The 13,937-nt window shown below is 41.7% G+C and overlaps 2 protein-coding genes across 3 annotated transcripts; both read right to left on the reverse strand.

Annotated features, from left to right (window-relative positions):
* Nucleotides 1-2,479: 2,479 nt before the first annotated feature.
* On the reverse strand, nucleotides 2,480-6,764 carry LOC125297315. Of its 2 annotated transcripts, none has more exons than XM_048247612.1 (5): nucleotides 6,737-6,764; nucleotides 5,186-5,557; nucleotides 4,420-4,598; nucleotides 3,883-4,017; nucleotides 2,480-3,707 (listed from the first exon to the last, which is right to left on the reverse strand). In XM_048247612.1, the coding sequence occupies exons 2-5, from the start codon at nucleotides 5,409-5,411 to the stop codon at nucleotides 2,589-2,591; spliced, it is 1,659 nt and encodes a 552-aa protein (XP_048103569.1). In that variant the 5' UTR covers nucleotides 5,412-5,557; nucleotides 6,737-6,764; the 3' UTR covers nucleotides 2,480-2,588. The 2 variants fall into 2 exon arrangements, with proteins under 2 accessions (XP_048103569.1, XP_048103568.1); XM_048247611.1 differs by lacking the exon at nucleotides 6,737-6,764 and adding an exon at nucleotides 6,596-6,730.
* A 1,942-nt stretch (nucleotides 6,765-8,706) lies between these two features.
* Nucleotides 8,707-9,802, reverse strand: LOC125297689 (gastrula zinc finger protein XlCGF49.1-like). The gene is made up of 2 exons (XM_048248133.1): nucleotides 9,733-9,802; nucleotides 8,707-9,278 (listed from the first exon to the last, which is right to left on the reverse strand). Exons 1-2 carry the CDS (start codon nucleotides 9,800-9,802, stop codon nucleotides 8,707-8,709), a joined length of 642 nt encoding a protein of 213 aa, XP_048104090.1.
* Between the last annotated feature and the right edge of the window lie 4,135 nt (nucleotides 9,803-13,937).

Consider the following 13,937-nt stretch of genomic DNA (forward strand, 5'->3'; position numbering starts at 1 on the left):
AATGCTATTCACTCACTGAGAATTCTATGTGATGCAATAATGAACAAATGCTATTCACAGAGGGTTCCTTTTTGATGATGAAACAATGAAAAATTCTATTCACAGGGGGTTCCTTTTTGATGATGCAACAATGGAAAAATTCTATTCACTGAGGGTTCCATTTGATGATGCATAAATGAATACACGTCTAATCTTGATTACATCAAAGATTATTGAGCACTACAGTTAGACGTGTATTCATTTATGCATCATCAAACAGACTTCAAAATGGAGAAAGCCTATATTATTCCTAATAGATATATAGTTTAGAAACATATATTGTTTAACAGATATATATGGTATGGTTTTTGGCTTTGGAAGTCTGTTCCTGATATAGTAGGCTCCTCCACATGAACAAATTACCCCTGACAAATATTAGTATAGAAGCCACAAAATGGGAACTCAGACACTCAGAACTCATGTTCAACACATACAATTTCATATATTTTTATAGATTTTATTTATTACAGCTCATTTGTGTTCATAGAATGACTTCACCCTCAACTGAAAGTTAATCAGCAACATTGACAGAATACCCCACAGGTTTCCATTTGCAGTACACACTTTAATACAGAAATCAGGCGTGTGCAAAATTCCAGAATTTAATTGAAACTGGCTCTTAAATTCCAATTAAATTCTTGAATTTCACTTGCATTTCAATTGAGGTAGCAAACAGGAAGCAGAATTGCAATTCGAATTGTGCACAACCCTGACAGAAATGCATAAAATCTTAGTTTTGAGCATTTCACTCTGATCTTCCCACACAGGCTTAAAATTGTAGTAAACATTTTAGAGTGGTAAGGACTGCACAGAAACTGGTCGGCCATCCCCTCTCCACCCTGTTTGACATCTTCAACTCTTGCTGTCTCAGCAGAGAGAGAAACATCATCACAGACATCACTCACCCATGCCACCATCTGTTTGACCTGTTGCCCTCTGGAAGGCACTAGGTGCATCAATTCCAGAACCAACAGACTCAGAAACAGCTTTATCCCCTAGGGCCATAACCATGTCGAACTCAAAAAAAAGCAAATCCCCTCCCCACAACCAGTGCTATATTTATTAGCTTTTATTTTATCAAGCCTCATCTTTTTTATGTTACATATGCACTTTAAAGTGTAGAGCTCTTAATTTTGTTGAATTTGTCCTGTGACACATTTCTGATTAATAGTATTTTATTTAACCAACCACAAGACTTGATGTTGCAAAAGTAGGAGATGGAGTAAAGCCTGATGTCATCATACTCAAATTATAGTCAGAACATGAGTCTGATACTGCTCCATTGAGATGTGATTATGGGATGTGTTTCAACCGATACAGGGGGTGAATCCTGTAGGAAGAACACCCGAACCATCCTTCTCCACAATTGCCTTAACATTGTTATCTGGTCTTTTTTTAAAAGTTATTGCACTGTCGATATCTTCTACGAAAGACGCGATGGCGAAATCTAAATCTCTACTTTCTAGCAACAGTGTTTTTGTTAGGGAGAACCAGGATGAAACGCTTTGTAATTAAACATCATTTACAAAGACATTGTACCATACCGAAAGCAAATATTTTGTCCCTAGCAATCTACATCTGTCCTCTTTCAAACACAGTTGCATTTTCAGCTCTAAACAAAACCGCTTAGGAGTTACTCTGGTCCGAACCGCTCTGGTTCAGGCATAGTTGCTCCACAACGGAACCAGTCCAGACCAAACTTCGCAACCTCAAATGTCGTGGGCTAAGTTTGGCTGGCACCCAGGCTAGGATGGAGTACCAGATGGAGACAAATTGACAAGTGTGATTTATTTTTGCGGAGAGAATGTGCAGGACTGGTCATATTTTGTACCACTACACACCACTCGGACATCTAGTTTCACAATAAACATTTCACCTTACTCTCCACTAACTCCATTTTCTCACTCAGATGGAACATTATCAGCTTTAAAGGGAAACTTGGCAGGATTTCCCCCTCTGCTGGAGAAATTGTGCATTATGCTATTTCAAACTGTAGGAAAAGGTAATGATAAAGCACATGGATTTGTTTACAAGCTAGCGAAACGGTTAGCTTAAGTTTGGCAGAACTATGTGGATGTTACAAGGTAAGAAACACGATTTAAAACTAGTTTCTTGTTTCTCACTTCTCTTTCCGGGACGGTAGTCTCAATGTTGCAAGGTTGGTTTTCCGCCTGGGGACGCTAGGCGCAGCGGGGAAAGTCACCATTTTCACCGGTACAGGTCATTTAACCATCCAAATGATTTCTAAACGGGTTTATTACGTTGAAATAGTTGCCAAGTTCCCCTTTAAGCCCTTAATGCTTTAGCTTTTAATGAGCAGCTTTCATTAGGAACGTTGATGGAATACCACCAGTTGTCTATTTGAAGTACACATTTTAATATAAATACATAAAAATTTAAGTCAATACATAAAGTGTTATGTCACTCTACCCACCTCAGGAAAGACTTGATGAGCATCTCCGGGGTGAGCGCCTCCTCTCCGTGAACGAGACAGACGGCGAAGGCAAGGGGTAGCCGGGTGGGGAAGTAGCCAACGTCCCGATAGCCCTTCAGCAGGATCCTGCCGGCAGCCTCCCACTCTGCCTTGCCCCGGTCAGGCAGCAGGGTGGGGATGCGCGGCGTCGTTGTTCGCTCGCTGCTGCCGCCGCAGCGTCCGCCTGCAAGAACACTGCCCAAAACCTGGAATACGCTTCCCGAGGGGATGCTTGGCCTGGCGCATTGACGCCAGACTCGTCTGCGAAGCTCACGGATGCAGAGGCCAGGCGGGACGCGTCGGCGGCAGATTCGCCGACGAAGCTTACAGACAGAGCGGCGTCCATCATGCTGGGGTCTTCGAACTGCTTGATCATGTCGCGGGCGATGTTGACGCGCCGCAGTCTGAGCGTCCTCGAAGTGGAGCTGGGACACGACGGCTCCCACCGAGACCTCTTTGGTTGAGACGGAGCCTCAAGAGCGGGGACGCGCGACTCCTGGGAGTCACAGAGAAGCTTGGGAGCTTGCGAGTCACAACTATTCAACTCTAACTGCGCGTGGTGTCCGGATCTAAAAGACGGCGGCGATGCCAACGCCTCGACCGCAAAGTGATACGACTCGTCCGGGTACCCGAGGACCTCGTGAGCTAAATCGCTGGAGGCAACGCAGTTGACGTCCGATGACAGCGATGACATTGAAGTCGACGTCGAGCGCGGTGGCGGCCCGAGCTGGGGCCTGCTCGGGCTTGACACGTGCTCAGAACCGCACGACTCGGACCCGGACTCCAATCTTAACTCAGACTCGGGTTCGAGTTCGCCGCGATCACCTGAGCACAGGTAGAGTCGCAGCATTCCATGCTTGAGGGGCTCATAGAGCGCTCCCACGGTTGCATCGCGGGGCATCTGCGTGCCGCTGTAGTCCCGGATTTGGAACAGGAAGTCAGTCTCGGGGCCCTTGGTGGAGAGCCCCTCCGGGAAGAACATCTCCTTCCCCAGCTGGAAGAGGTCGTCGTAACTGGCGTTCTTGGGCATGACCAAACGCCGCGTGCCTCCGCCGTTGCGGCTGCGCACCTGTCTGCCGTTGTGCATCCAGCCGAACTCTATCAGCCGTGTGTGCTTGGCCGCATTCTTGTTGCCCAGCAACGTAGACATACGCCGGTGGTGATGCTCCTCCTCCTCAGTGGCTGCGTTCATCTTCTGGAAGGCAAAATAAAATCATTCACAATTTTTTTATTTCATAATTATTATTTAGTTATTATTGTATAAATATAATAATTTAATAAATGATTTTGTGTTGACTTTGTAAAGTGACCTTGAGTCTGAGAAAGGCGCTGTATAAATAAAACATATTATTATTATTGCACAGCCTCACATTTCGGTGTCTGGACCGGTCTTGTAGCTTATCCATGAGATCCGGCCTCCTTGACTCCTCGCGCAGGTCCCACGAAACAGGAAGTAATCTTTCCCTTGCTCCGTAGTCTACTCTCAATGCTGTTGCTTGGCTAAACTGTCGAGACACACACATAATATTTGAAAAATATTTAAATACAGATATATAGAACCTTTTAGAATAATTTACTGATGTTTATTACATCCATACATATGCATTTCCTTAGCATAATTCTTACCACCAACACAGAGTAATATTCATCCGCAACATAAACATAATGTTTATTCATTCATTCAAAAGGTCATTCATTCATCCTTAATAATGGATTGGATTTGTAGGGGTCCCAGTGATCTGTGAGGGGATTGGTGGAGGTCCCAGTGATCTGTGTAGTGATTGGTGGGGGTCCCAGTGATCTGTGAGGGGATCACACACACACACACACACACACACACACACACACACACACACACACACACACACACACACACACACACACAAACACACACACAGGGAACATACCGGAGGCCTCTCTGCAGTGTGTGATGTCCTGAGATGGTTTGACAGGGAAGACGCCATGGTGGTCACCGGAGAGCACTGGTGCGAAGGCGGCGGTTGACGTTCCCCGCAACCCGACAGGCCGTCACTGAGATGCAGCGGCGGAAAGCTAACTCTACACGGAGTCTCTCCGCTGTCCGCATCTACAAAGTAGAGCAAATAACAAACACAAACAAACAAACAAATGTTAAAAGTAAGTTTTGTTTCTCCTCCACATGGATGATTACTTCAATACTAATTTGAGAATGACATAAAAACAAGCAACCCACAAGAAAATGGTAAGATGATCTCCTTACCATCCTGCGAATTGTCATCATTTTTTAAATTATTAAATATATGATGTTTTTTCGTTGGTTAGTTTGTTTAATTATTATATTTGTTCTTATTTTTCTTTTTCTCTATTATTGTGTGACATGATCCACATGTAAAGCACTTTAAACTGCATTCTCTGTATGAAATGTGCCATACAAATAAAGCTTATTATTATTATTATTATTATTATAATAAAAAAAACCTTCACATCATACAAATGTAACACTACTGTGTAATACACGCACTTAATATTGCTTCCCTTTTTTCTGCAATACAGGGATGAAAAATCTGCTTCCTAAAAATGCAGTCCAAAAGTAGGCAAAACAAATAGTGCACAAAAACTACACAAAATAGTAGTTACAAACAAAATCAGAAGTCTTCGAACTTCAGAATGGAGAAGAATTATGTCTGTCCCTACCTTGTCGACGACAACCCTCTTCATGTTCTTCGAACTCCTCCATCTTCACCATAGCGACCTGTTGACATGCTTGCAGTAGTGCCGCGTCCCGGTCTTCTGCAACTTCCTCCTCCTTTAGTATCAACTCAATACTGGCTGGCTTGATGTCGCTGTAGCCGCAGCTAAGTGAGAGAAAAGAAGACTCCTTCTCTTCTTGGGAATCTTTCACTTTTACAATGACCTCCATGATGGACCGTTCGAGTAGAACTGCAGAACCTCTGCTAGTGCAGTGCGAATGGGGGGAAAGGTCCGTCTCAGCGCCAGAACCAGAACCATTTATTACGGGTCGGCCTGACCGGTTCCACGGATAGGTTCCACATGAAGACGATCAGCCTAGAACACAAAGAACATTGAGGCGCGTTCTGTGAGAACCTCAGTAATCTTGCTCCGTAGTCCACAGTAACCTTTCCCCTGCTGCGTAGACCTCAGTGCTGTTGCTTGGCTATACTGTATAGTAGAGATACAAACATGCACAAATAATACCTCAAGAGACAGAATATTCATATAGAGATTAAAGAGAGTGTGTTGAACTCAGACAGACAGACAGATAGATAGATAGATAGATAGATAGATAGAGATACTTTATTTATCCAGAAGGAAATGAAGGTGTCAAATAGCTAAATACACATCATACATACACATAGGCACACAGACATATGCCATCTACGCATGCATGCAGACTACAAAAACTACACATACAATACAAAGGAACCAAAAATACAAAGCAAAATGCTGGATGAACCAGCTGTGTGCATCGGATATTTCAACATGTGGAAATAAAAAAGGGCTTAAATCTAGAAATATGCAAAACTCTTTGGTGGACTATTTAGCTTAGGCTAAGACAAGGCAAGTTGATTTATATATCGCTTTTCATACACGGAGGATTCAATGTGCTGTACACTATCAGATAATAACAAGCAGCTGTAGGCTAAGTAACATAAAGCTATTCACTTACTAGAGTTTAGATTAGGTCTCCTATAAGGACAAGGAAAGCCACTGCATGTCTAGTCAATGTATTAATCAATGACTGGTCACCCTATCTATTTCTGAACCAACTTAATTAACTTTAATAGTCTTGTTGAACGTCTAGGTTAGCTGTAGGCTTTACCGTAACCAGGACCATCAACTAAATGCCATTCATAAAACGTAGCTATTCTCTACATGTAGTCTACATATTCAGATTACCAATGTCATAGAGTTCATTTTAGTTGCAACCTGTAGTGTTTCTGTTCATCTGCGTCTACCACCTGTATAATGTTTGTTTACAGAAATGTAAACAAAAGCCTAGCACATAGACTAACGTGAAGACGTGAAGTCAGGTCGGTTATTGCGTGCTAGTGCATAGCAAAGACTGTTTTTACAGTTGTTTACCTTTCATTAAGAAGGCAAATGTTGTCTCCTGATAACAGCACAGCACCTTCAATCTCGAACAAGTGAGATTTGATTTATAGTTTTACCATGATATCGTGTGCCTCTCATTCATACTGTTAGCGTTAGCCAAGTAAAACTTACATCTCCCTCTCTGAAGTCTTCTGGCGGTTGTCAACTCCAAGTTTAGAATTACTGCCACCTAAAGGACTGGAGGGAGAAGTCCCATGCCTCATGACAAACCACAGAAAAAATAAAAAAGTAAATCAATAGTGATAACCCTTTGGTGCCTATCGAAAAATGACCCATTTATACTTATTTTAATCAGCTGATTGATACTAATATTCACAAATAATCTACTAAACTTAATATCCCTGACTTAGTCAGATTAAAAAGGGTCAGGAGTCAAAGGCATCATTTAAAACTGAGGGAAAAGTTAAACACAATAGTAGTACAATGTTGGTTTCATTTTTGGTGAATGATTAGGAATTCTGCATGAGTCATTGGGAAACATTTAAAAACTTTATGAGTGTGTGTATGTGAGAGACCAATATGTTTTTTATTGGCCAATCTCTGCTCTTGAACTTCGCCTGCAAATATAAATAGCTGTGTCAATCTTCTGACATTGGCTGTGATATTCGGCTGTTAAATGAAAAATGAACACAATAAAAATAAAGAAAGAAAGAAATCAAGCATAGGAAAGGTTAAAGCAACACCAAAGAGTTTTTTGTACCTTAAAATAATGTTTCCAAAATCGTTTCAGTGGTTCATCAACTGGTAACAGGGTGAGCGGCACTTTCTGCATTCCCTTTCGAGGCCCTCTATCGGCTATAACCGCACTATGTAAGTTTGCCAGATCGGGTAGCGGATCTGTAGTTCGATGGAATGAGACAAGAAACTACAAATTTGACTTGCATCTGATGTCGCAATACATCATACGTTTTATAAGTCATGCAAAATATTATCCCTTGTCTGTGGACATCGTTATTTGCAAAGCCAGTGCTGGATAAACAAATAGCGTGCGTGTGACAGAGAGAAAGTTGGTTTAAGGTTAAAACACATCATAAGTCACACATTGTAAGACCCTAGGTTGCTCTTAGACTACAGTTTCCCTTTAAATAACCAGACTTTATTATTCTCATACTAAATAAATGTTCCATTGGCAAGTCTTGGAAAAAAAAAAGTCACAGGTCTGCGTCAAGCTGGCCCCCCATGTCATTACAAAATGATATTCAAAACCCTGCTATTTGTGCCGGTTTGTGCCGTAAAAAATATTGTTTGTGCCATTAAGGGTTTTAAGTAGGCCTAGCCTAATTAAACTTCACATTTTCTGGCCAGGGACGTCACTCAGCCCCCCATACTTGTCCAAATTTCCCCAAAGTAATCTCAATAGTTCGTGCTACATTTGTGCTGATAAAAGATCTGCAGTTAAAAGAAACATACAAAACCGTACAGAGAGGTTGTAACACCTGTAACTGGTAACTGTTTGATCTTACAGCGTAGCAAGGTTGAACATGCCCGCGTATTTGACGATACGGTATCATACTGAATCAGGAAGGTATGGACCAGGAAGGCATTTTCTTCCATTTTCTTCCAAAGGCATTTTCTTCCATACGGGTCTTATTATAACCTCTCGGTACACTTTCAAAGTCTACAATACTTTGGTTTGTCTGGAGAAACCCTCACCACACAACAGAAGTGTTATTATATTTAAAGCATTGTTAGGGGTATAAAATAGCGACAGGCACCGGTTAGCTTTACTGTAAGCCTATTCAGTGATAATGCAAATAAACGGTAATGCTCAAAACGCCACCAATTAAGGTATTTTAATAAAAGGTAAAGTTTGAAGTTGTTAACTACCGTGATTACACCCTAGTTTGTTTTCACTCCGAGTTACACTTCAACAAACAATTTATGAATTGGATGCACTTAACTTAAGCCTAAACCTGTCAGTATTGCTACACAGAGAACACTGATACGACGTTCCATCTGTACAGATCTTCTGATGGATCTTCTGATGACCAGTGAGGTGACTAAAAGTCTGTTCACACAGAGGGCTTTTCTTCTGTGTGGAGTGTCTGATGTGACCTCAGAGAATACAAGTGTAAACATCCCTATTCACACTGAGAACGCTGGTGCACCTTCATTCCGTACTTGGCTTCTCTCTTCCATGCGTTCTCATGGAGCCTCAAATTAGAGTTGGTCCTAAATGCCTTTCCACACCGGGGACACGGATACGGCCTTTCCCCAGTATGGATCCTCTGGTGGTTCTTCAGACAAGACGCGTATGTAAAAGCCTTTCCACACTCGGAGCACTGATGAGGCTTTATTCCTGTGTGAATCTTCTGATGCTTGGCGATGGACGACTTCCATCTGAAACGCTTCCCACATACAGGACATGAATAAGGCTTCTCTTCAGAATGGACCCTCTGGTGTTCTCCAAGTTTGGAGCGTCGCCTGAACGTCTTCCCACACTCTAGACACCGATGAGTCTTTTTTCCAGTATGGATCGCCTGGTGTTCCGTAAGTGTGGACATTAGCCTGAATGTCTTTCCACACTCTAAACACCGATAAGGCTTTTTTCCCGTATGGACCTTCTGGTGTAGTTTGAGATGAGACTTCTGCATAAAGCTTTTCTCACACACTGGGCAAGGATAACGTTCTACTCCAGGGTGGCTGATATCTCCTGAGTTCATACACAGAGTTACATTTCAATCCACATAATGAACATTGACGTCGCCTTTCCCGCCTATGGAACCTCTGGTGAACGCCCAGATGTGAGATGTACTTGAGACTCTTTCCACATATAGTACACTGATACCATTTTTCTTTAGCGTGGTTTGATTCGTGCAGCTTGAGGCAAATCTTCCACTTAAATGCCTTCCCACACTGGGAGCACCGATGTGGCTTTATTGGCGAATGGATGACCTGATGTGCCGCCAGACTGTTGCCATGTCTGAAGCACTTCCCACACGTGCTACACTGAAACGGCTTTTCTCCAGTATGGATCCTCAGATGTTGTTCAAGGATATGCGTTTCACCGAAACTCATTCCGCACTCTTTGCACCTATGAGGCCTTTCTCCAGTGTGTCTGATTATCCGGTGTCTCTCCAAGTTGTGCGAGTCCATAAAAGCCTTACCACATTCTAAACACTTACAGCGTTTTTCCTCATGCGACTTCAGGTGTGTCTGCAACTGCTCCTTAAACATAAAGGACTCTCGGCACTGAGGACACCGAAATGGCTTTTCGCCCGTGTGGATCTTCTGATGGTCTGTGAATTCTCGCCTCGTCCTGAACACCTGCCCACATTTACTGCACACACACAGCTTTCTCTCTGTGTGAATTCTCTGGTGGGTCTTGAGCGAATTTATCTTGGAGAACGTCTTTCCACACTGACAACACCGATGCTGCAGGGCCCCCCGACCCCGTTACGACGCCAACCCCAGCTCTTGATGGTCTTGGTGGCGGTGTCGATGGAGTTCTCCACACGTGAGAAGCTGATGGTCCCTGAGGCTTGGGAGATCACGGAAACCTTTCATGCACATGTTGCAGAGGTACAGTCTGATGTGAGTTTGTTTGTGATCCGTAAGAATGGCTAGGTCGGCAAATGTTCTGAAACACAAGGGACATCTGTACGGCTTACAGTCTTACAAATAGCCTATTATCCTAGTCTTACAAATATCCTACCCTAGTCTTACAGTCTTACAAATAGCCTATCCTAGTGTTATAAATAGCCTATTGTCCTAGTAGTCTTATAAATAGCCTATCCTAGTCTATCCTGTTCCTGTCTTACAAATAGCCTGTCCTAGTCTTGTAAATAGCTTATCCTAGTCTTACAAATAGCCTATCCTAGTCTTACAGTCTTACAAATAGCCTATCCTAGTCTTACAAATAGCCTATCCTAGTCTTACAAATAGCCTATCCTAGTCTTACAAATAAGTGCAGGTGTAAGGTATCACTTAGTAAAAGACACATTTTTGCGTTATTGACTAAATACCCCACTTTGACCAACTATTCATTCAGACATACTTTAATGTTTTTTGAAACCCTGTTACACATACCTTGTGTATTAATTGTAGCCTATTTTTGTTGACGTCTAAGTGACACGTTGGCTTTGATGCCGAACATGACTAGCCTATAAACCAACATTCTATATAGGCTACAATTGTTTGAGGGGCTGACAATGGTATGTCATTGTTTCCACCTCAACCAACCAATATCAACGTTTGGCCAACGTGTGTTTGCTGGTTGATTGTTGATATGCTTTTTACAACAAATGTGTTGCTCAACTAAGAGAACATTACAAACAAGTATTTTACCATGCAAGCTACACAGTAACTTACTTGTAGGAGAGGAATCATGATGGTCATATTTATTTAAGTCCAATTCTCTTTTCTGTTCATGATCGTGGTTCTGTCCAGGCGATTCTGCTTCCTGTTTACAATCATGTTCTGGTCCAGGTGTTTCTACTTCCTGTTTACAATCATGTTCCGGTCCAGGTGTTTCTACTTCCTGTTTACAATCATGTTCTGGTCCAGGTGTTTCTACTTCCTGTTTACAATCATGTTCCGGTCCAGGCCATTTTTCTTCCTGTTTACAGTCATGTTCCTGTCCAGGCAGTTCTACTTTCTGTTCAAAAGCATGTTCTTGTCCAGGTGATTCTGCTTCCTGTTTACAATTATTTTCCAGTCCTGGTAATTCTGTCTCCTGTTTACAGTCATGTTCCGGTCCAGGTGGTTTTACTTCCTCTTCCTCATGTTCCTGTCCAGGCAGTTCTACTTTCTGTTCAAAAGCATGTTCTTGTCCAGGCGATTCTGCTTCTTGTTTACAATTTTTTTTCCAGTCCTGGTAATTCTGCCTCCTGTTTACAGTCATGTTCCGGTCCAGGCCAGTCTTCCTCTTCTATGATCTCAATCTTGATTGGCAAAACTGCATCCACACTTTCCCTGCAGCCAGACAAAGTGAACACATAAGAATCTGTCACACACACAGACAGCCAGACAGTGAACACATGTATACGAATCAGTCACACACACATACACAGAGAGACAGACAGACAGATGCACACACACAGACAGACAGACAGAGAGAATTACATGCACACACACACACAGACAAATTATGCTGTTGTAACATTATGTGTTATGCTGCAGTAGTTTGGTGTTCTATCTCTCTCTCTAACACACACACATACTTTTGCTGTCACACAAACACACAAACACAAATTCACACGGACAATACACAAAACACACACACAGATGCTTAAACTGTCTTTCTTTTTCTATCTCTCTCTCACACACATAATGGGCAAGATAAGGTCATCTTATTTCAATGTGCTTTACATAAACACAAGTACAGAGTACATAAAAGGGTACAGTAAAAGTACAGTACATAAATAGAGTGGTTAAGACATAAACAACAACATAGAATAATATTTAGCAAACCAGTGATAGTGATCCTTGTCAAACACATAATACTCATGAAGTGAAGACATTTCTGACTGTCTGTGATCCAGGGATGAGATTCCCCCTCTGTCTGCAATGAAGGGAATACATGTCAATACATTCCAAACAAACAAACCAAACAAACCAAACAAACAAACAATAACATGAAAACATGATTCATGATGAACAAGTATGTGGAGCGTCAGTACCAGGCCAATGGCGAGTTTATTTTTGTATTGGCGTCTGAATTATGGCAGGTACTGCGCCACTTTAGTGTGTGGAAAATGGCTGATTATCAACTGAGAGACTTCAGTCTGTCATGTTAAACTGGCTTGCCATATCAACTTCACTTTGCTTCTGTTCGTCCAATATTGACATGGGACGTCCGATAGGCTATGCAGCTACTTGCCAAAATGAGAAATGAAGAGTTTAACAGTTATTTGGTTAACCGTTCATGCGGATCTTTGTTTCCAACTGTGGCGAGTCCATTTCTCTTTGGATAAAAAGTGTCTGCTAAATACTGGGTAAAATCTTTACAATGTATTTTGTTACGGCCCAGGCCACTGTGTCCTAACTCCGCCCACCGGCACTGACGTGCCTGGGTGCTTGTTTCCCCTGTGTGCCCAGGTGTGCCTGATTGGGAGTGATATTTAAGATCGGCTCAGTCTGCACTCCAGCGTTCTCCTCCCCGGCTTGGCATTCATTTTGTTATGCTACCTTCGCCTCTGTACTGACTTACACTTCACTTTTATGTAACTAACACTACACTGACTTGCACCTCATCCTTATCGCTATTCTGAAATGTTTATGTTTAACTTTCTTTATTTCAAATTAATTTATGAATATTTCAACACCGAGCCAGTATGGTCAATTTGAATGTTGACATATGTCATGGAGCCAGTATGTTAAACAATTTGTTATGTTGACAAAATGTATAAGAATATCATGAATAAAGAATGTATTAAGAATTAAATAAACATGTATAAGAATCTGTCACACACACACACACACAGTGAAACAGTATAACAGTGATTATAGAATGGGATGAGTGTATTATTGAATTAAATAAACATGTATAAGTAAAACTTCAAATAAACATGTATAAGAATCTTTCACACACACACACACAGACAGCCAGACAGTCAGACAGTGAACACATGAGTGGATGAGTGTAGCCTATTGATGTAAATGTTTTTTAAATTGTCCTAAAATTGTTGAGAATTGCTCTAAAACTTAAACTGTTTACCATGTTGTTAGTCGCTTTGGCTAAAAATGCGTCAGCCAAATGTAATGTAATGTAATGTAATGTAATGTAATGTAATGAATGTCATGGGTACCGGTAGTTCTGAAAACATGAAAACACTTTGTCATACCCTAATACAAATATAGGAATATGTTAAAGGTGCCATGTGTAATGTCCGCCAAAAAATCAATTCATACTCCACATTCCATAAAAGATGGAGCAGTATACCTCCAGAAAGTGAGTTGGTCTACCCTAGAGTAACAACCGAGACACGTGTATTGTGTAGTTTTGGCTGGCGGTTATGTTGCCCGCGATACCGCCTCCCATAATTTTAAACTGGTATTATGACACCTGTCGGCTGTGGCTAGTAATTTAGCATGCTTATTAGGGTTGATCTCTGCAGCACTATACCTTGTCATTTTTTTAATGACATCATCGCCCTTATTTCTTCTCATTCTTTTGATGCGTGTAGCTCATTTTTTGGATATTTTTACCTCAATTCTTACACATGGCACCTTTAAAGCCCACTATGAATTTCTTTGTAATTGCTGGAAAACAGCAAACAAACTGCTCTTATACATATCTACCATTAGAGTGATGAAACATTTGATTCCCACCCCATTCAGAAAATGATCACTAATAAAAACATGGAAATGC

Source organism: Alosa alosa, chromosome 7 (assembly GCF_017589495.1).
Source record: "Alosa alosa isolate M-15738 ecotype Scorff River chromosome 7, AALO_Geno_1.1, whole genome shotgun sequence".
Taxonomy (NCBI): domain Eukaryota; kingdom Metazoa; phylum Chordata; class Actinopteri; order Clupeiformes; family Clupeidae; genus Alosa; species Alosa alosa.

What these genes read in the sequence shown, in the direction of transcription:
- LOC125297315 (XM_048247612.1), bottom strand. Translation starts at nt 5,411, where the DNA reads ATGGAGGTCATTGTAAAAGTGAAAGATTCCCAAGAAGAGAAGGAGTCT. An exon ending in ACACTGCAGAGAGGCCTCCG is followed by an intron (nt 4,018 to 4,419) that starts GTATGTTCCCTG and finishes GTGTCTCGACAG; the next exon opens with TTTAGCCAAGCAACAGCATT. An exon ending in ACCGGTCCAGACACCGAAAT is followed by an intron (nt 3,708 to 3,882) that starts GTGAGGCTGTGC and finishes TTTGCCTTCCAG; the next exon opens with AAGATGAACGCAGCCACTGA.
- LOC125297689 (XM_048248133.1), bottom strand. Translation starts at nt 9,802, where the DNA reads ATGTTTAAGGAGCAGTTGCAGACACACCTGAAGTCGCATGAGGAAAAA. An exon ending in CTGTAAGTGTTTAGAATGTG is followed by an intron (nt 9,279 to 9,732) that starts GTAAGGCTTTTA and finishes GTATGAACTCAG; the next exon opens with GAGATATCAGCCACCCTGGA.